Source organism: Osmerus mordax, chromosome 12, assembly GCF_038355195.1.
Source record: "Osmerus mordax isolate fOsmMor3 chromosome 12, fOsmMor3.pri, whole genome shotgun sequence".
Lineage (NCBI taxonomy): Eukaryota > Metazoa > Chordata > Actinopteri > Osmeriformes > Osmeridae > Osmerus > Osmerus mordax.
Window position 1 is genome coordinate 13,898,104 of NC_090061.1, and position 21,502 is coordinate 13,919,605.

At 42.8% G+C, this 21,502-nt stretch overlaps 2 protein-coding genes and 1 long non-coding RNA gene across 4 annotated transcripts; 1 reads left to right on the forward strand and 2 right to left on the reverse strand.

Annotated features, from left to right (window-relative positions):
* Positions 1–376: 376 nt before the first annotated feature.
* Positions 377–2,187, reverse strand: LOC136954584 (uncharacterized). Its single transcript, XM_067248207.1, has 6 exons — positions 2,077–2,187; positions 1,481–1,661; positions 1,180–1,361; positions 925–1,020; positions 718–849; positions 377–592 (listed from the first exon to the last, which is right to left on the reverse strand). Exons 1-6 carry the CDS (start codon positions 2,077–2,079, stop codon positions 377–379), a joined length of 810 nt encoding a protein of 269 aa, XP_067104308.1. The 5' UTR covers positions 2,080–2,187.
* Positions 2,188–2,249: 62 nt separating this feature from the next.
* LOC136953814 (uncharacterized) lies at positions 2,250–3,108 on the reverse strand. Its single transcript, XR_010878008.1, has 3 exons — positions 3,017–3,108; positions 2,545–2,680; positions 2,250–2,361 (listed from the first exon to the last, which is right to left on the reverse strand). It is a non-coding gene; the product is annotated as an uncharacterized lncRNA (long non-coding RNA).
* A 1,352-nt stretch (positions 3,109–4,460) lies between these two features.
* LOC136954761 (uncharacterized) lies at positions 4,461–15,393 on the forward strand. 2 transcript variants are annotated; one of them, XM_067248411.1, is made up of 9 exons: positions 4,461–4,646; positions 11,528–11,682; positions 12,190–12,322; positions 12,453–12,725; positions 12,895–13,182; positions 13,362–13,516; positions 13,647–13,805; positions 13,967–13,984; positions 14,086–15,393. In XM_067248411.1, exons 1-9 carry the CDS (start codon positions 4,598–4,600, stop codon positions 14,266–14,268), a joined length of 1,413 nt encoding a protein of 470 aa, XP_067104512.1. In that variant the 5' UTR covers positions 4,461–4,597; the 3' UTR covers positions 14,269–15,393. The 2 variants fall into 2 exon arrangements, with proteins under 2 accessions (XP_067104512.1, XP_067104513.1); XM_067248412.1 differs by lacking the exon at positions 12,190–12,322.
* The last annotated feature ends 6,109 nt before the right edge of the window (positions 15,394–21,502 follow it).

Genomic DNA, 21,502 nt, shown 5'->3' on the forward strand with positions numbered 1-21,502 from the left:
CTACAATATGATGCACATCGACGGCAAATGTACAGCTAGCGTACATGTAAAGTTGTTCCTGAGGGTCTTGAGGTAGGAGGCAGCTGGGCCTGGGAAGAGAAGCATGTGAATGAGGCGTTATACAAATATCTAAAAAAAAACAGCAAATCTTGTCAGTAAAAGAATAAGGGGGAAAAACTATTTTAAAAGTCCCGGCGCTGCATCACATTGTGCAACTCTAAAACCAGCCCAGCCCTGGGAAGGTTCGGAAGCTGAAGGCACTATCGTGAGGAAAGCATATCACTACCATTTATTCACCGTGTATGATAGAGATCTTGCATCTCTGTACATTTGTCCTTATGACTCCTCCTCGCCTCTTCCTGCTCCACTCCTGTGTCTAGGAGAAGTTGAGCTTGTCTGAAGTGTAAACACTGCAGGTTCCTGAAGTATCGGTGTCCAGCGGAAGAGTAGAAAAGAAGTCTGTTGCTTTGCTCCATCTCTCCTTATCCCCCTCCTTTTTTATGTGGAACTGAGCGCAGTCTCCGGACGGGCGGAGGCAGTCGGACGCCCCCGGGACAGAGATGGAAGTCCTCCTCTTCCTGCTGTCTGGGTCCTGAGGGGAGAAGAAGGTGGGAATGACAGGATGGAAGGAACACAGAGGACGGTTTTCTCTTGGTGTGATAACGTTAGGAGAATCTATATGCGGGCAAACAGACACAGGCACACACACACACACACAGGAACACACGCTCGCAGTACCTCAGCACTCAGCATGTTGTTGGTATCTTTCTGTCTGTCTGCGACCTGGCCTCCTGTTCTAAGAAGCCCTGGGGAAAGCCTGGGCTCTCTGTCCAAAACTGGGGTGTAGCCCTACACAAACACATACATCCACTGTAAAACAAAGATGAGTACAAGACTGACTGCATTGACATCCAGTGATCCTACCGAACGAACAGGACTGGAGCTCCATTTTGTAGGGGTCATGGGAAGTTCAGGCTGGTTATTTACGCCAGAGTGCTGGGGACTGGGGGGGCTGAAGTCCTGAAGACAAAACAAGGCAAACCTCTCCTTATCATAACCGCTTCCAAACGTAAACTTCAAAAGACCTCCTCTCCACTGTTCAGAAGGGCGGAGGTGGATGAGAGTGGAATGCCCTCATCCATATTCTTTAGTGCAACACTGCAAGCCTCCTCTGCTCACCTGCACGTTGATACGTGGTGGGTTGGTAGCCTGGGGGTGGTGAGCCCTCAGACCGTTAAGGATCTGGGCAACGCCACAGCTTGGAAAACGTTTCATGAAAAGGATGAAACCAGCCAGGGTCACAAACAGTCCGGAAGGCACCGTTATGGACTTCAGGACCGCTCTCCACCTGGCCGTCTTCTCTGGAGACAGTTGTGGAACACAACAGCAATAGTTGAGACCCCTGAAGAGGTTTGGCTTTTTCTAAGTCTTATGAGAAAGAAAAGTCAACGTCGGTCCTAGATTTAGAACCGACACTCACCAATCACATGGAGGGCAGTAGAAGAAACCAGATTCCCCTCCCTATCTCGGATCTCATACAACCCATCGTGCCTTGCACTCAGCCTGGAGATGACCACCTCGTCGACCCCCCTGTTCCTGCTGATAGAGATCAGGCTCCGGTAGCGGGCGTCTTGCTCCACTATCTGCCCGTCACGGATCAGCTGCATGGGGCCGCGGGGAGGGTAAAGGTCAAAGGTGGAGACGGGAGAGTCGCCATGGTGCGGGGTGGGGGTGAAAATGAGGTGGGCATGGGGAAGGGGCAGAAAGAGGGGGATGTTTAGAGAATCCTTGGGGAAGTGGGTAACATTAAAGGTATGTCCTGCAACCCAACAGAGAGGAGGTGTTGAGGGGTGAGAGAAAATGAAAAAATGGAATGGAGGCGGAAATGAAGAAGAAAGAAATAGGGAGAACAAGGACAGGAGGGGAGGTTCAGGATGAAAGGAAAGAATAGATAGGCACACGTGTTACAAATAGGACAAAAAGCTTCAGTTTGGCATTTTTACTGGCCCGTTTGGCATCTTCCATGGCCCTCCATCTCTCTCCATCTCTTTCTCATCCCTCCATTCCGGTGCTCACCATGGACGGCAAGGGTGCTCCGAGAGAGGACCTTCCCGTTGTCGTCGCGAACGGTGTAGTTTCCCATGTCAGCCTGTGTTACCATCTCCGCCACCCAGACCCTCCCATCCTGCTGGACTCGACCCCGGCTTCCTACAGCGCTCTCAGGGTCTGACTGGTTCCACAGGACCACCGGCGGGGACTCTGGAGGGGAGCCGCGAGGTACGAACTCCAGGAGGGAGCCCTCTTTTGGGATGCTGTACTGGAAGGTCTCACCATATCCCCGTCTGACGCTTTTTATACAGTCTAAGAAAGGTGGATAAAGGGAGGGGAAGGAGCAGTTAAGCAAAAGAGACAGAGATAGAGAAGTAGAGAGAGTGTGTGAAACCGAATAGCTTTGAAGAAGCTAAGCACACAGCACAATACATTATATCAAATTCCACTTTATCGCCGAAAAGGGTCAACGTACCCAGATGTAAAAGGTTATACCTGAGACAGTGAGACGTACAGTCTCATAAGTGAACCCAGAGGGAAGTTTGATCGAGTAGAGCCCCTGGTCACTGTGTGTGACTTCTTTCAGTAGTAACGTCCGGTCTCTGGTCCATTCGAACCGTGGGTCCTTCACCTAGAAAAGTGCAGCAGAGCAACTATGTCACAGATAAATGGCCTGACTTTATTTCTTTACTCTATGGAAAATGATTTCTCCCTGTTTTAATTTTGTTTTTGTTTGTCTATTGTATATGTGTTCGTTTGTTCTAATTTCTATACTTGAATAGTAACAAAATATGTATACCGTTTGCCGTATACATAGAATCTGAAACATTGAAATATGTATATGTGAGATAGATTCTGAACACTAATAAAATATAAAGAAAAAAGAAAAAAAGAAAAGTGCAGCAGAGATGCGGACTGCAGACACGTCAACACATACACACAGACACCACACGTACATTATACTCACATCGTTTTTATCCAGTAGCACTCTTCTTGGTCCTGGGGGGTAATTGGGAGTAAAAGTCACTATTCTTGAAGCAGAGTAGACAGGCAAACGGAAATCCCGGCCAGCACACACTCTCTGGAAGTCTTCATTCTCCGCTGGGGAAAAGTAAGAGAGATGAAGACATCATTGGCATGATCAAAAAGCGTTATAGTAGAAGAAGAACACATTTAAGTCACACTAAGGGGCAAGAGGAAAAAGAGAGAGCATTCTTATGAAATGATGTGGAAGGAACTTGGTGGTATAGTAACAAACGTTGCAAAAGTGTTGTAGCAAAAGTGGAACTCACTATTGGAAAGAGGAATATTGAAGAAAGTACTCAACAGGATAAACAGCAGCATGTTCTGTAGGAGTAATGTCAACAACGGAGATAGCTGTAGTATCATATATATGGCTTATTCCACAAAAACTAAGGTAGTAGGCCTATGCATACTGCAATAACACTAACAGTATTCCATGTATTATTATTATGCATCCCCAGTCTCCACTACCACCCAGCCAGCAAACACGGCACATGGTCAATTAATCAACTACACAAGGGGGTGCTGCTAGACTATTTCTGTGCATTACCATAATTCCAATGGTATGTCAAAGTAGGCTACCTAATCCAAATAGGCAAATATACTGTACCGAAGCTAATACAATCGAAGACTAAATTAATCGAATATCACCAAAACGGTACTTGACAATTCGTTAAACATAATTGTAAGAAGACAACATACTTACCAGCGCGTGACTGCAAAAATATATCTATTAGTGGGACATTATCCAATACCATAGGTCGATACTGTTTATTGGATATTTGTCATCAAATTATTTTGGGGTATAGTGTAATCCTAGCCAGTGGCCAACAGTGCGCATGGGCGTGCAGGCTGTGATGTATTTATCTGCCCAGGCACTTCCCTTTTTCCACCAACCCACAGAACCTGAAAACGAAGAGGCACGCCCCATTCCGGACAGTTGGCTACACTGAAGCCAGCGAAAACAGCATCAACATCTTTTGTAAACTTTTAGAACAAATGTGGGTTTTTTACTGCCTTCCACAGAACAAAGTAGTTTAATAATAATGTAATAACAAAAACTAATAATGCAACCAGATCGTCACGCACAACATATTTTCCTTGTCTATAAGTTCCCATTTTGGAAGAAATTCCACATATATTAAAAACATAACTAATTCCAGCATATGTCATGGTGACAACATTTATGTTTGTGGAAGTAAAACATGTTTGAAAGATACAAGGTCACGTCCTATTGAGAGAAATGGTGATGTAGTTCGACCTTTATTTGAAACCTGAAAATGGCGCTGACGTCACTGTACCAGCAGAGAATATATAATATAAAACAGGCTCTGGCACCAGCCTGAGAAACTCTCGTAAAGCAGCTCTCTTCAGTCCCGACTCTCCAAACTCTCGTGCTTCTCTCGATGAGAAGCAGCTAACCTAGTTCAGCCTGAGCTACCAGAGTTCGACCCCACGTTGGATAAATATCGTCCCAGACCAGTCTTGTTGTTTGCTAATGTAATTTTTTCTAGCCTTGCAGATCATGTTTGTCTCGGTATTCTTTCTGCTCAGTGCCTCATGTTGCTGTGCTGGTGAGTATGACAGAGTTAGCCTCTAGCGTAAGGGGTCCCATTATCGTCCACCTAACTCTCGACGCTCGTTAGAAGATTTTACCAAAATGTCGATATAATACAAATTAAAAACGGGATGTCACAGCATTGTACGTTAATATGTAGATACAGACCTATATTATAGAATTCCGGTTTTAAAATTCAATAAGGATATGCCTAGAAATGTAGAGCTAATTTTCCTGATTTTAGCAGTTAGCCAGGGGGTCAGTTTTTTTTTACAGATCCTGTAAAGTGGACCTGGAAACGAGTTTTAAGTTTGCCACATCACAGAATGTGTTTTGAACTACCCATCCAATTTCGAATTAAAAAATAACACCGACAAGTATGTTAAATTAGGGTTTGAAATCGTGAAAAAATCAGCAGTCTTCTCTGCTTGAGACTGGGGGGGGGGGGGCGTATCGCCTGAAGGAGCTAAAGAAGCTCCGCCCCTCGCTGCCTAGTGCCTACCTCCGACCCAGATAATGGACGCTATGTCAAGCCGAACAAAACCGTATAGAATTAGAATTTATTTGTTCAATGAGTGAAACATACAAATGCATATAAATGAAATGTTCCCCTGAGCTGTAACAGTAAAAATGGACACCAGAGACAAGACAGTGAGCTCTCCAACTACTTCTAACACATTAGCTACCATTTCACGAAAATACCATAATTCTACACCGAGTAGCCTAATATCAATTTAACGGTTTGCACTAACTCATAGCAGAGATACCTCTGGAAAAGTTATTTCGTATAATTATAAAAAGCACACAGAACCCAGAGTGATGAACTGCTGGCGGCGGTGGATGGTCCAGGTGCGACCGGAGGATGAACGGCCGGAGGGGCGATGCTCGGTACGGCTCCGCGAGAGAAGCCGTGTGTTGGTGAACCCAGTCTGTCTCTGGTCCATGTTGAAACTGTCCGCCGTGAAATGGTCGCACTGACCATTTCACGGCGGAGGCGGCTGTTGGAGTTTATCCGAAGCTTTCCATGAGCGTGGCTCTTCACAAAATCTATCCTCCTATTTTTCCTTTCATTATCAATAGTGAACTTGAATGGCGTTGCAGCGCAGCTGTAGTTCTTGCATCCAGGGAAGATGCAGTTGCGGGTGGTGGGAGACATCCTGAAGCTAGCTAGCTAGCTGATGTAGGCTACAATAACAGTACAGCAGGAGGAGCCATTCAGTGATCTCACGTAGATAGGGCGAATTGACGTAGATAGGGCATTTTTTTGGCTCCGCCCATTAAAACCTGATCTGAAAACGGAAGAGAAACTGTTCTTCGGTTTAACTCCACATTTCAGTGTGACAAAGTTTTAGCGCTTTTCACATGCTTTCAGGAACTCATTTCACACGTATATAATGTACTTAGAAGCAAAACATGGAATTTAATTTACAGGATCTTTAAATAACCATAACTTGCTAAATTTGCCACTGCATACTTCTATTCTTAAAAAAACAAAAAAAAACATAATTATTAATAAGTATGCAGTGGCATAACGACATCTCTGACGTTGATAACAAACCAAACCGTTTCAAAATCGTTTGAAAATTGAGCAGGTTATTTAAAAAGTACATGTAGCACCAACACAATGTACTTATGGGTGAGCGAGTTGACTGTAGCAAGATGGCCGCCATGTATGGACGTTCGACTCTGTTGGCCGGCAACGCGGACGAGACATCTACCCTTTATATATATCTATGGAGAGAACTTTTTTTTGTATTTAATTTTTTTTATTCAGATCAAATACAAACAATCCAGGCACTTAACCCTTGTGCTGCCTTCGGGTCACATGACCCAAAGGTTCATAACGAACCATCGTTGTGTTTACCCAATTTTACCCAACAAAAACCAAATAAAAATAATTTTATTTTAACCTTCGCAATGTGGAGGGTCTGAGACAGCCCGACGGTTAAAAGAAAATGCTTCACTTTGTTTTTGTATGCAGTAAAGTTGTCGCAATACGACGGTGGGTAACAATGACTGACGGGTCAGAATGACCCGAAGAGAACACAAGGGTTAAGCAGTAATTTCCAAGCCAATGAATATATCTCCTGCCTCAGTTTGAATAAGAATAACACCCATAGACAATACTTGACAACAACCAAAAACAAAACAATACAAATAATATCTACAGTTAGGTCCATAAGTATTTGGACATTGACACAATTTATCATTTTGGCTCTGTATACCACCACAATGGATTTGAAATGAAACAATCAAGATGTGCTTTAACCCTTGTGTTATCTTCGGGTCATTCTGACCCATCAGTCATTGTGACCCACCGTCGTATTGCGACAAATTTACCTCATACAAAAACAAAGTGAAGCATTTTCTTTTAACTGTCGGGCTGTCTCAGACCCCCCACTGGAATGGTTAAAAGAAAATTATTTTTATTTGTTTTTGTATTGGGTAAAATTGGGTAAACACAACGATGGTTCGTTATGAACCTTTGGGTCATGTGACCCGAAGGCAGCACGAGGGTTAAGTGCAGACTTTCAGCTTTAATTTCAGGGTATTTACATCCAAATCAGGTGACCGGTGTAGGAATTACAACACATTTTATATGTGGCCCCCCCCTTTTTAAAGGGACCAAAAATAATTGGACAAACTAACATAATCATAAATCTAATTGTCACTTTTAATACTTGGTTGCAAATCCTTTGCAGTCAATGACAGCCTGAAGTCTGGAACCCATAGACATCACCAGACGCTGGGTTTCGTCCCTGGTGATGCTCTGCCAGGCCTCTACTGCAACTGTCTTCAGTTCCTGCTTGTTCTTGGGGCATTTTCCCTTCAGTTTTGTCTTTAGCAAGTGAAATGCATGCTCAATTAGATTTAGGTCAGGTGATTGACTTGGCCATTGCAGAACATTCCAATTCTCACTTTTGCCTTAAAAAACTCTGGTTGCTTTCGCAGTATGCTTCGGGTCATTGTCCATCTGCACTGTGAAGCGCCGTCCTATGAGTTCTGAAGCATTTTGCTGAATCTGAGCAGATAATATTGCCCAAAACACTTCAGAATTCATCCTACTGCTTTTGTTAGCAGTCACATCATCGATAAATACAAGGGAACCAGTTCCATTGGCAGCCGTACATGCCCACGCCATAACACTACCTCCACCATGCTTCACTGATGAGGTGGTATGCTTTGGATCATGAGCAGTTCCTTCCCTTCTCCATACTCTTCTCTTCCCATCATTCTGGTACAAGTTGATCGTGGTCTCATCTGTCCATAGGATGTTGTTCCAGAACTGTACAGGCTCTTTTAGATGTTTTTTGGCAAACTCTAATCTGGTCTTCCTGTTTTTGAGACTCACCAATGGTTTACATCTTGTGGTGAACCCTCTGTATTTACTCTGGTGAAGTCTTCTCTTAATTGTTGACGTTGACACAGATACGCCTACCTCCTGGAGAGTGTTCTTGATCTGGCCAACTGTTGTGAAGGGGTTTTTCTTCACCAGGGAAAGAATTCTTCTGTCATCCACCACAGTTGTTTTCCGTGGTCTTCCGGGTCTTTTGGTGTTGCTGAGCTCACCAGTGCGTTCTTTCTTTTTAAGAATGTACCAAACAGTTGATTTGGCCACACCTAATGTTTTTGCTATCTCTCTGATAGGTTTGTTTTGATTTTTCAGCCTAACGATGGCTTGCTTCACTGATGGTGACAGCTCTTTGGACTTCATATTGAGAGTTGACAGCAACAGATTCCAAATACCATACTTGAAATGAACTCTAGACCTTTTATCTGCTCCTTGTCAATGAAATAACGAAGTCCCTTTATGAGGGAATAACATACACCTGGCCATGGAACAGCTGAGCAGCCAATTGTCCAATTACTTTTGGTCCCTTAAAAAGGGGGGGGCCACATATAAACTGTATTGTAATTCCTACACCGTTCACCTGATTTGGATGTAAATACCCTGAAATTAAAGCTGAAAGTCTGCACTTAAAGCACATCTTGATTGTTTCATTTCAAATCCATTGTGGTGGTATACAGAGCCAAAATGATGAAAATTGTGTCAATGTCCAAATACTTTTGGACCTAACTGTACATAACAAACACAAGGACAAATAAAATTACAAATAAACATATACATAATATCTATACATATACACAACGTAGGGTCATCTCAGATTAATTTAAAGGTATCTAACAAGGAAAACAGCTTAATAGTTTTCTTGACTTTGATCAGCTTTAGGGATTTACTTAAAGATTTGAACTCATTCTTCCAATGATTCAAGATGGGTTTAGTTTTAAAGTATCTACACTACTCTACAAGAACTTCCCCAATAAGATCACAACATTGAGAACAAAATCTAAGTTCTTGTCCTCCACAAAAACACAAAACTTGATCGTCTGTACTGTCAAGGATGGCATTATAATATATTTGGATTGTAGCCAGCTCCACATATTATTCCAGAAGGACTGCACCAATTCACATTGAAAGAACACATGTTCTAAACTTTCTACTTCCTCAACACAAAATACACAAGCATCTGCTTCAAAACCAAATCCTGAGAATTTGTTTGTTGGATAGATCTCATTTAAAATCTTGAAGCATATCTCTTTTACCTTAGTGGATATGAAATATACCTTGTTCTCGTTTTCTTAATTTCCTCCACAGAGAGATCTTTGAGGATATATTTTCTTCTCACCAAGTCTGGATAATATTTCTTAAGAAGCATAACCTAACGTAACCTTTGAGTTCAAAATGTCTTCCCTAATCATTGATCTTAATGCGAGTGGTATGGCTCTTACAAATTTATCATAAATACTATCAGAACATTGGAAACCAAATTTTCGGCAGAACTCCTCACACCGTAACAAATTCCCATTGTCATCCATAAAGTGAGCAACCGCCCAAATCCCCCTTGACCACCATCCCTCCATGAATACAGATTTTTTACTGACCAATATATATCTATTGTTCCACACTGGTGTATTATGTGGCGTAAAATTATGCTTGTACAATAATTTGTCTATGGAGAGAACTGCCACTCTCGGGGAAACTTCCGGGTTCTGAACTGGTTGCAGTTCCACTCTAGTTCCATATGAGGGCGCTAACGGTCGAGTGCAGAATGAATGGAGGTCTATGGAGCTATACCCCTCAAAATCCACTTTTCTCAGGATATAATTCTTTTTCTAGTAATTTGAATTTTGAATTCGAAAGGGGAGGCAAAACAATTACACACTGCTGGGTGTTAGACTTTTTTGAAGTCGCCATTCTGTTCTAAAAAGCCTTTTAAAATGTCATTGACGTCATACATATCATACGACAAGAGATATTGTTTTACGGCAAGCTCTGGTCACTTCCTTTTTTCTCTCGAGCTATCGACAACACAGCTGACAAGTTAGGTTCTCCTTGTCAATACACATGCTACAAAGAGTTTTGGGTTGCTAATGTTGTTGCTAATGTTGCTAATCCTCTGACATTCTGATTCTGCTTCGGATGCCATCAAGCGGTAACCTGGCTCTGCCCTCCTACGTACTTCTGCTCAATTTTCATTTTGCTTCTGTACTAGGTCTGTCCATGAGGTATGTAAGTCAGATTTTTCAGGTTGATTTTCTGCCGGCGAATCAGCGAACAGAGGGAGTGGCTGAGAACGATGACGTTGATGTCGTGCGCTAGTTTGTGTTGTAGTTCCGTAATGGCGGCGGAGAAAGATGCGAGCAAAGCCATTCGGTCCGTTGTGGCAACGCTGCCGAATATCCAACAGCTAAAGCCGGAGCAAGAACAAGTTTTGTTGGTGGCCATGATATTGTGGCCCTCCTCCCCACGGGGTTCGGGAACAGTTTGATTTTCCAGCTACGGCAGCTAGCTCTGTTACAGTAGTGGTGAAGGAATTGGCTAAGGCGAACGCTAGCGATTGGTTATGGCAGATCAGAGTGGCTCTGGGCAGATCCAATAGTTTTAAACTTCAACAGAGTACCCGCCTACAAGGAAGTCAACGCTTGTCAATGGAGCGAGGCCAGACTCTCTGTACAAATGCAATGTACGAGAGTCTCGTTAGGACCAAGCTAATCAAGCGGGATCTCTGGTCGTAGTCATTCCTTCACTAACCAATCAGCATTCATTAGCAGAATGCTAGCGTGTTATGGGCAACAACGACTCACCCTGTAAGAAATAGAAAGGACATAAGTGCTCGTTCATTCAATTTTTGACCTATAATCCATGTTGAACATATAAAAACTACAATAAAATCTGAGATTTCTCAACGACAATCAGGTGAAAGAGACAAATTTAGCCGTTTAGCTCCATAGACTCCCATTCATTCTGCACTCGACCGAGATCACTCACAGTGGAACTGCAACAAAATTCGGTACAATGGGGCTTAATAGGGAGTGGCCAGGCTCTCCTTAAACAGGCTCTGGTATAAGCGTTGTCATACTCATAATTCTAGTCAGAATATGAGTCTGATACCGCTCCGTTGGGCTGTGAGTATGGGGCGTGTTTCAACTGAACCCGGAAAAAAAATGCCTCTTCGCTCAATTGGATAGACCTACAACCAATCAGAGCAACGTAGTATGTTGTTTGTTGATGAAATGAATTCAACCCAAGCGTTCTTTGGTGAAGTGGTTGATTATGTTACTGTTGATCATCTGTCCTTCATCGTATAAAGCCCGCCTTGACAATTTGATTGGTCCAAACAGCTCTTGTTCGGACATAGTTTTTCCCCAACCGAGCGACCCCAGACCCAACTTCCCGCCCAAAATATTTTGTGGGCGGGGCTAAGTTCGGCTGGCACCCAGGCTAGTTGTGGACGATAATGGGGTCTGGAACGTTGGCGAGTTTGAATAGATGATAATGGGGCCGCTTGAAATGAAATTATTGATTTTTGCATTACAATTTCTTTTCTATATCAGGTGCTGTCTTGGAGGCTGTCTTGGAGACTGTCTGTTATGGCGCGGAATATGTTATTCCATCAAATTACGAATACCATTTAATACTTTCCAACCTGTTCTTCAAGCCAACATACCCCGAGGGATCACCCAAGACACTAGTGTTAGACAAATTGGAGGTGAGCAGTGTTTGAAATTAACTTATTGATGGAAAACTGTGTGAAGGCCTGACCTGAGGCCTGTTCCTTAAAGCGAGTTTACCAAATAAGACAGATTTATGTCAATTAGTCGGACTCATTTGTAGTTCATTCGGTTACATGGCACAAAGCTAGCTTAACGTAGATCGAACTCAGTTACTACGGTAACTTAAGCTTCGAAACTAGCCTGGTCCGGGGCACAACCTTTGTTTTCACAACCTTTTCTTGTGAAAATCCCAGTTACTCTTGCATGACTTATGAACAGTGATCTTGCACTACTTACTGCAGATCCATGGCTTACCTAGAAGCTATTTCAATGGAATTTATTATTTGTCCTCCCAGGCTTTCTCTGGTAGGAAACAATGGGAAGACAATTCTTTAGTCTGAGAAAACAACCAGTTCTATAAGCCACTGATCTCTATCTTTGCAAAGTCTGGTGTAAGCAAGACTACCTGCAAAATTTTAAATAATTGTAATTATTCCCATTAGCTAAAAGACCCACGTTACAAAGTCACCTTCTCGACCTTGAAAATACCATTCATAACAGAAAAGGACAATGGGATTTTCTCTGTTATGTATGACAATGGCGTTACATTGGATCTCCTCAGACTAGAAGTTACTGGTGAGAGGACCTGCATTTATTACAGCCACATTGAAACTTCAGCTGTTTCGTTCATGGGAAGCCATTGAGGTTCTTCCCAACATTATGTTGAGGTTCTATCCCAACCCTTATTGCTTCCTCTGTTTTTCAGATTGTTTTTCCAAAGATGAAGTCGGTTACAGAAATACCTGGCACTTGGGCACAGTTGTCAATCAAGCTACCTTAGACTTCCTGCCTTTAAACTCTTCCTCTGAGCCAGTGGTACTCTGGAATCAAACAGACACCCAGGCTGGCATAAAGGGCATGGGGATGATGGAAAGCCACTCATGGGTGGTAACGCGTGTCACCCAAAAGCATCAGGGCCACTATACCTTCAGAAACAGCGATGGGCAATTTCTGTCCAGAAAAAAACTGGAAGTGAAAGGTGAGGGTCTCAGATTGTAGGCTTTGCCCTATTGCTCTCACTTCCTAAAACGTATGTGACCGTATGTGCACTGTTACGGTCTGGTAAATGTTGGTCATCATTCGGTATACCGTGTGTTGTTTTTCTTATCCTATCGTCTCTTACTCAACATGTTTCTCTTCTCTCTCAGAACAGGTTGAGTGGTACACTCTGGAACGTGGTGAGACACTCAACATCTATATCTTCCTGGACTCCACCCGGTTCAGCCTCAACCATTTTCAGGAAGGGGACCCAGAGGCCACACTTCTGATTAGAAAGGGAATAGAGATGTATGACGATTCCACCCGAAATACGCTTGAGATGTGGGAGAGCGGTTTTCGTTTCCAAATGTCAAATTTAGAGAACCAGGATTCTGGCAAGTTTGAACTCAGAGACCAGGACAACAACTTGGCTTTAGTAGTTTGGCTGAAGGTAAAACGTAAGTGGCAATACAGATTAATCTGTGTGTAAAAGATACCAGCAGTTTTTCTACTTTCATTTACATCCACACACAAAACCATCTCCTGCTGAGATTACTTCATTCTGACGGTGGGATGTTTTGATATTTTAAGCTACAATATTGTACACTAAGTGATTTTTTAATTCCCTGTCTTTCAGCTCTTATTCCTGTGGTGACTTACATTTATGTGGGAGTTTCAGTCGTTATCCTGGTGGGTATCTGTTGTTGTGTGAGGAAGTGCTGCTGTAAGAGGAACGCCTCCAAACGAAACGCCTCTGCTTCCGCGTCGGGGCAGGTCGTGGTCCACCAAGACGTAAGTTAAGTGTTCTAGTCAATGAGGAAAGTGGTAAGGGAACAAGGCAAATCACCAGTCATTTGGTTCCTAGCTAGTTTGCTAAACATGTTGGTTTTCTCTCTTGTTCATGTTGGTGTGCATTTCACAGGAAACCTGTCACATGACCAGTCAACCCTCAGGCCCAAGTCACCCCAGACCCCCATATTTTCAGAGTTATGCTAGTGAACCGGTCGTCACAATATCCCCTGCAGCACCCTCCGGCCCAACGTATCCCTACCAGCCCACTCCTCCTCCCCCCAATCCATCGGTAGGTGGTCACTGATAATATCCTTTTCCCTTGTACATCTATCCTTATTCACTCCACGAACATTCATGTTTGTTTATTTACCTAAACCTGATGGATGTTTTTCTCTCTCCTCTGTCTTTGGCATGTGTCAAAACCAATCCAATGACACGCCGACCCTTAAGGATGACCCCCACACTCAGGTATCTAAAGTCACACCATGCACTTGTATGTGTGTTATGCAAGCCATCCACACAGTTTGACCCCTTGTTTCATGTTCCCTTTCTCATCTTTCTCTGTTCAGGTGTCCACCTCCACAGGACTGGATCCTCCTTCGTTCTCTCTGGGTTTCGACTGCCTCTCTTCGGATTCTGAGACTCAGTTCAAGCTTTCTCAGACATTAAACCACCACACTGACCTCTTGTCCAGCTCAGACCCTTCCTCCTCTGCAGATGTCTACAACTCTGACAAACTGAACTTCCTGTAAAAGAAAATACTGGATTTGGTGTGACCATACCACATTTAGTTATTTTCTTGTCTGGTCACGTCTGTTCTGTGGCCGAATTCTATGGATAAGTATGAATTATTTTATAATTCATTTATTGTTTAAGCATATGTGGGCACCTTCTAAGGATTCTACAAGTCTACATTGTTGAGTTTAGGATGAGTGTAAGCCAAATCACCATCTCCAGTTTTAATACATTTATATTTTCCGCTTTTATATTTCTCTACTCTGAGAATTTGTGCCTTTTTTATAAAACATTTTGTGCTCGGGTGGATTATCCAATATTTTGTACTGTGACTATTCACACCAGTTAGCAGTCACTTCTGTGAACCTAACTGCATATACATCTATATACGTATATCTACCTCCTTGCCTTATAGCCTTGGTGCTGCCTGTCCTGGTTTGCTTGCCAGGCCTTTCTGACCTCATATACTATTGGACAACTCAATGTCCCATATAGAAACTATTTTAACTTTGTGTTGTTTTTGTTTTGTTATATTATTCTAAAGATGTTGTCCGCACTTAGCTTCTCTGTCTACCTCAGCAAAACAAAAATAACTAAGCACTAATACCTATCACTGTTGTTTTTCAGTAAAAAAAAGTATATATAGTGCATGATTATGAAAGTAGCCTAATGATATCAAATATATTGTATCATAATAGGTTTAATCTTTTACCGTTGTTAAGTGCGATTAAATAGTGCAACTTCTAGTGATAAAATGTACAGTATTTAGTCTTCACTAACCCTCTCCCTAGTATCCACACGGTTTCACGTTCGCTTACATTTCTGAATGTAGGCCATTTGTGTTGGAGTGCTGAGATTAGCATCAGATTATAGTAAATTCAAGTTTTTAGCTGTCCCTTTTTTTTGTCTGTTTCCTACTTGGTCGTTTGTAAATCGGTGAGGATTAGGAGCATTGTTTTGTTTAATACTGGCCTACAGGGATCTCAAGTTTGTGCTGGTGTTTCCGATGTTTGTGCTGGTGTTTCTGGTTGATAGGTGGCATTTAACTCTGTATAACTCGACAGCTCTCTTACCTCCGTAGGCCTGCGCCTCATCCATTAATTGTACAGGTGCATCTCAATAAATTATAATATCATCAAAAAGTTGATTTATTTCAGTAATTCGATTCAAAAAGTGAAACTCCTATATTATATAGATTCATTACACACAGACTGATATATTTCAAGTGTTTATTTATTTTAATGTTGATGATTATAACTGACAGCTAATGAAAACCCAAAATTCAGTGTCTCAGAAAATTTGAATATTGTGAAAAAGTTCAATATTGAAGACTCATGGTGTCACACTCTAATCAGCTAATTAACTCAAAACACCTGCAAAGGTTTCCTGAGCCTTTAAATGGTCTCTCAGTTTGGTTCAGTAGACTACACAATAATGGGGAAGACTGCTGACTTGACAGTTGTCCAGAAGACACCCTGCACAAGGAGGGTAAGATACAAAAGGTCATTGCTAAAGAAGCTGGCTGTTCACAGGGTGCTGTATCCAAGCACATTAATGGAAAGTTGAATGGAAGGAAAAAATGTGCTAGAAAAAGGTGCACAAGCAACAGGGATAACCGCAGCCTTGAGAGGATTGTGAAACGAAGGACATTCAAGAATTTGGGAGAGATTCACAAGGAGTGGACTGCAGTTGGAGTCCGTGCTTCAAGAGCCACCACACACAGAGGTATTCAGGACATGGGCTTCAGCTGTCGCATTCCTTGTGTCAAGCCACTCTTGAACTACAGACAACGTCAGAGGCGTCTTACGTGGGCTAAGGACAAAAAGGACTGGACTGTTGCTCAGTGGTCCAAAGTTCTCTTCTCGGAGGAGAGTAAACTGTGCATTTCATTTGGAAGTCAAGGTCCCAGAGTCTGGAGGAAGAGAGGAGAGGCACAGAATCCAAGTTGCTTGAGGTCCAGTGTCAAGTTTCCACAGTCAGTGATGGTTTGGGGTGCCATGTCATCTGCTGGTGTTGGTCCACTGTTTTCTCAGGTCCAAGGTCAGCACAACCGTCTACCAGGAAGGTTTACAGCACTTCATGCTTCCCTCTGCTGACCAGTTTTATGGAGATGTGGATTTCATTTTCCAGCAGGACTTGGCACCTGCACACACTGCCAAAGGTACCAGTACCTGGTTTAAGGACCATGGTATCCCTGTGCTTGATTGGCCAGCAAACTCGCCTGACCTAAACCCCATGTTGTGAAGAGACACCAGACCCAACAACACAGAAGAGCTGAAGGCTGCTATCAGATCAACCTGGGCTTCCATAACACCTCAGCAGTGCCACAGACTGATCGCCTCCATGCCACGCCGCATTGCTGCAGTAATTCATGCAAAAGGAGCCCCGACCAAGTATTGAGTGTGCATGTTCATACTTTTCAGTAGTCCAACATTTCTGTGTTAAAAATCCTTTTTTGTATTTTTTTTATTTGAGTGCTGTATTGATGTTACACATTTCTCAGGAATGGTCTAGTTCAGTGATTTCCAACTTTAGGCCCAATCCCAATGACCTCCTTAACCCTGAACCCTCACAGACTTACTTTGTCACATGGTAAGTGATTCAGTGCAACAGGCTGCAAGGGCTCAAAATGCCATTACCAAACCCTCTGATCACAAGTTATAAATATTTTATTTTAGGTCTTTTATTTTTTACATGGTATAGTATTGTTTAGAATAATTACCCATACAATATCAATAATGATTTCTTACTAGATAGGAAACTAGCTAACTGTAATGTCCAATCACAAGCTCAGCAGCAGACTGACTCACTCCAAATTTAGACTGTGGATGAATCAAGCGCACGTTTTGCTAGCCAATCAGCTGAGATGATTTTGTTCCTTGGACCCTGCCCCCACCGTTCATTTCGATGGAAACAATTGGGAACGACAATTGTGCAAAAAAACAAACATACAACTTCTCGTAGAGGATGAGTAAAGTAAATAACAAAACCGAGTAAAGGAGTGCTTACTGTTTCTCCATTTGCTACAATGGATATGGTATTTACCCAAAAGCCAAATAATATTTATATCAGATACAGAACTATGCGAGTTTTCCATAAAATAAAAAAAAGAATTTGAAAAGATATTCCACGGTTGGAATCGCTAACATTAGACCAGAATGTTTGAGAAACGGCATTACAAAAACATGTGTTCTAAGGTCTCCAGCTACATTACAAAAAATACAGGGGTCCATTTTAAATTTAAATCTACTTGTTCAGAAACACAGCAGTAGGATAAATCTTATGAATTACTTTTAAAATGTGTTTCCTTAACCTTGGGAGAAACCGGCCAGATTTTGAAAATGCTTTTTCCACAGTAGATCAGATAAGGTTATAGACTGGGACTTGAGCATGTACACCTCTGTAGTAATCATGAAACACTCTAGATTTCAAAAAGCTCTTTGTCTTGCCCTTTTTACTGTGAGTACCCTGTCTGTTTCTTGTTTCAAAAATAAACCCTTGTTTGACATGGTATGACTGGCTACCTCTCCTGCGTTTGGGTCCTACCCCCCACTCCACGTAACAGAAGGACAAGACCAAGAATGGACCCAGAGAAGAGTTCCCCCAACCCTTTCATAGGCACCTGTTTTGCCTTCGGTGGACTCCGATGTGCTCAGCGGAAGGCCCACCCCGCGCTCCCAGTTGCCCCGTGCCGCGCTCCCAGACGCCCCTGCACTCGACCCTGCCCGTACCGACGCCCAGGATCCTTCCTGTGGAGTCCTGGCTGCCTCCTCCTGGGTCATCAGCGGCCTTTCCTCCGTCTCCTGGGCCCTGTCCTGCCCCCGGGTCGTCCCCCGGACCTGCCCTGCCTCCGGGTCGCCCCCCCGGACCTGCCCCGACCCTGGTCTCTCTGCCGCGGGCGTCCCCCGGACTTGCTCCGACCCCCTACCCTGCCTTGTGTTCCGGGTGGGACGTCCCTTGAGAGGGGGGTACTGTCACTGTCCATGCGGTCCGTGCCCCCTTCTTTTTTTTGTTTTTTTGCCCTGCCTAGTGTTTACCTGTGTCTGTCATTGTCTTCACCTGTGTCTTGATTGGTTCTGTGTATTTAGGTTCCTGTTTTGTGTCCAGTCTTTGTCTTGCCCTTATTACTGTGAGTATCCTGTCTGTTTCCTGTTTCAAACATAAACTGACATTCTAACTGTCTTTGACATTCTAAGACTGGCTACCTCTCCTGCGTTTGGTTCCTACCCCCCACTCCACGTAACACAGTTAAACCGTCTGGACCCGGTGACTTCACGTTCAACATCCGCATAATACTTTCAGGAAGTCATCATCCAGCACTTGATCACCCCTCATTTTACAAAACAAAAAAGACTTAGCTGCAGAAAAATTGGATTCATACCAATTGCTATAAAAAGACTATTTTCCTCATTTTTCTTGACAATGTTAACACCATTGATAAACAGTTTCTGAATTTTTTGTTTTGTTTTTGCTTTACCAGACTGAGGAAGTATAATACTTTTCTCACCTAACCAGCAAGCCCTTGATCGTATATAGGCCCCTTTTGCTTTATCCAAATATAAATCCTCTAATTCGGATAGGAGACTATTTAATTTGATAAGCTATACTGATATATATTGAACCCCGGGGCGAAGGTTACTACCCTGCTGTCACCAAAACCCAGGTAAACGGCACGACAATGGATGTGAACACACAAACGCACTACCTTTTATGCCAGCAGAGGGCGCCAAACACAAAAATGTCGGGAAATGCCTAGAACCGATACTGATTCCATTGATGGATCAGCTTTATTGCATAGTAGGTTTATTTCCCTAATTAATGGCTGTTTTTGTTTTCCAAATTTAGTGACAAGTTTACTTCAAACTGTTCAACATCCCTTTCATCACACTCCTCGCGGAGAACCGACAGGTGGTAGTCCAGTCATGCCAACTAAATTCCCTTCCAAAATAGACAAAACTTTAAAAAAATTAACTATGTGAGCTATGGAAAGTACGTACATTTAAATTAACATACTGAAGCGAATTATGCGTTGATTCAAGTAAGGTTCACAATTCAAGGACAAGGACATTCTAATTTACTCCTGCAAAAAAAGGTGCCTCTCATTCCGCGATCTTGGATCCTCTCCCATTCCGGACACTACGGACAGTTGCCTACAGTGGAGCCAGCGAAAACAGCATTAACAACGTTTGTAAACTTTTAAAACAAAAAACTGCCGTCCACAAAACAAACTAGTTTACATTGAAAAATGAATCCAACCAAATCAGCCACGACATATTTTCCTTGTCTATTAGTTCCGATTTTGGAACAAATTCCACTAATATTAATAGGTAACATTACATAACTAATTTCAGCATAGGTCATGGTGACAACTTTTTGTTGGTGGTAGAGCTAGTAAAAGATGTTTGAAAGAGGGGTCACATCCTATTGACAGACATGGTGATATAGTTCAACCTTTATTTTGAAATCGGAAAATGGTCTTGACTGACTACTGTCAGAGAGAGAACCATAGATACAGTATATATCTATGGAGAGAACTGCCACTCTCGAAACTTCCGGGTTCTGAACTGGTTGCAGTTCCACTAGTTCCATATGAGGGCGCAAACCGTAGATATATATATGTCTATGGCTGTACCACTCAAAATCCACTTCTCAGGATATAATTCTTTGTCTAGTTGAGTACCATATTAAGCAAATTACCAGAACTGCATTTTTCCATCTACGTAATATTGCCAAAATACGAAAATTTCTCTCAAAGGATGATGCCGAAAAACTAATACATGCATTTGTTACGTCCCGATTGGACTATTGCAATGTGTTGTTCTCTGGCCTCCCAATTACCCACCTAAAAAATTTACAGCGGGTGCAAAATGCTGCTGCTAGACTATTGACCAGATCAAGAAAGTTTGATCACATAACATCTACTCTTGTCTCTCTACACTGGCTCCCTATCCAAGCCAGAGCTGACTTCAAAGTTCTACTACTAACATACAAATCTCTGCATGGATTGGCACCACTCTACCTCTCCGGTCTCCTTGCACCCTATTGCCCCGCAAGGACACTTAGATCTCAAGACGCCGGCTATCTGGTGGTTCCCAAAGTTAAGAAAAACAGCTGGAGGTAGGGCGTTCTCATATAGAGCACCTCTTCTCTGGAACAAATTACCCGTCTCAATTAAGGAGTCTGATACTGTTTCGACATTTAAAATTAGGTTAAAAACGTTATTGTTTAGTCAATTCTACGACTGTTAAAGGTAAGTTTGTTACTAGTTGGAGGCAACGGGGGACATGTTGCTTCCATCCTTATTCTATAAGTATAACTCATTTTAGAGTTCTCTTCCCCTGGAACAGATTTCATGTTCCAAATGGGGGGGGGGCTGTCGCTGTCTTGGTGTGTGGGGTTGCATCAAATTCCCCTTTTTTGCTCTGTTAAATTGCTGCACCAGTCCACACTTGACCGATGGGGATCTCATTCTATTATGACTGTAACTGTTAGCTGCTCCTGGCATTCTCTAATCCCTGCTCTCCTCTCTCTGTCCCCCCCACACACATCCCTTGTGGTGTGGGGGGTTTGAGTTGTCAGCACCTGCCTGGTCGTCGGTCAGCCAACGCTGGACCTGGTCGCGAGTCTCCCGGTCCTGTCCTACATCTATAAAGTTGAACAATGGATTTTGGTGTTTTAAAAACCCACCGACACTGTATGACTATGTTTAGCATGTGTTCTGCTCCTCTCTCTCACCAACCGTCTCTGGAGGAGGGGATCCCTCTCTGAATTGCTCCTCCCAAGGTTTCTTCCATTTTTTCTCCTGTTGAGAGTTTTTTGGGAGTTTTTCCTCATCTTCCTTGAGGGTTTAGGTTGGTTGAGGGGCAGTTCTATGGGCATATGTGAAGCCCTCTGTGACATGCTTGCGTGTAAAAAGGGCTATACAAATACATTTGATTTGATTTGATATAGTAAATTGAATGTTGAATTCGAACGGGGAGGCAAAAAAAAATACACACTGCTGTGTTTGTATTTTTTAATAGTCGCCTTTTGTTCTACAAAGCCATTTAAAATGTCAATGACATCATATACATTGTACGGCCAGACATACTGCTTTACGGCAAACTCTGGTCACTTCCTTTTTTCTCTCGAGCCATCGACAACAAAGCTGACAGGTTAGGCTCTTTCTGTCAATACACATGCTAGAAAGAGTTTTGGCTTGCTAATGTTGTTGCTAATGTTGCCAATGCTCTGACATTCTGAATCCACTTC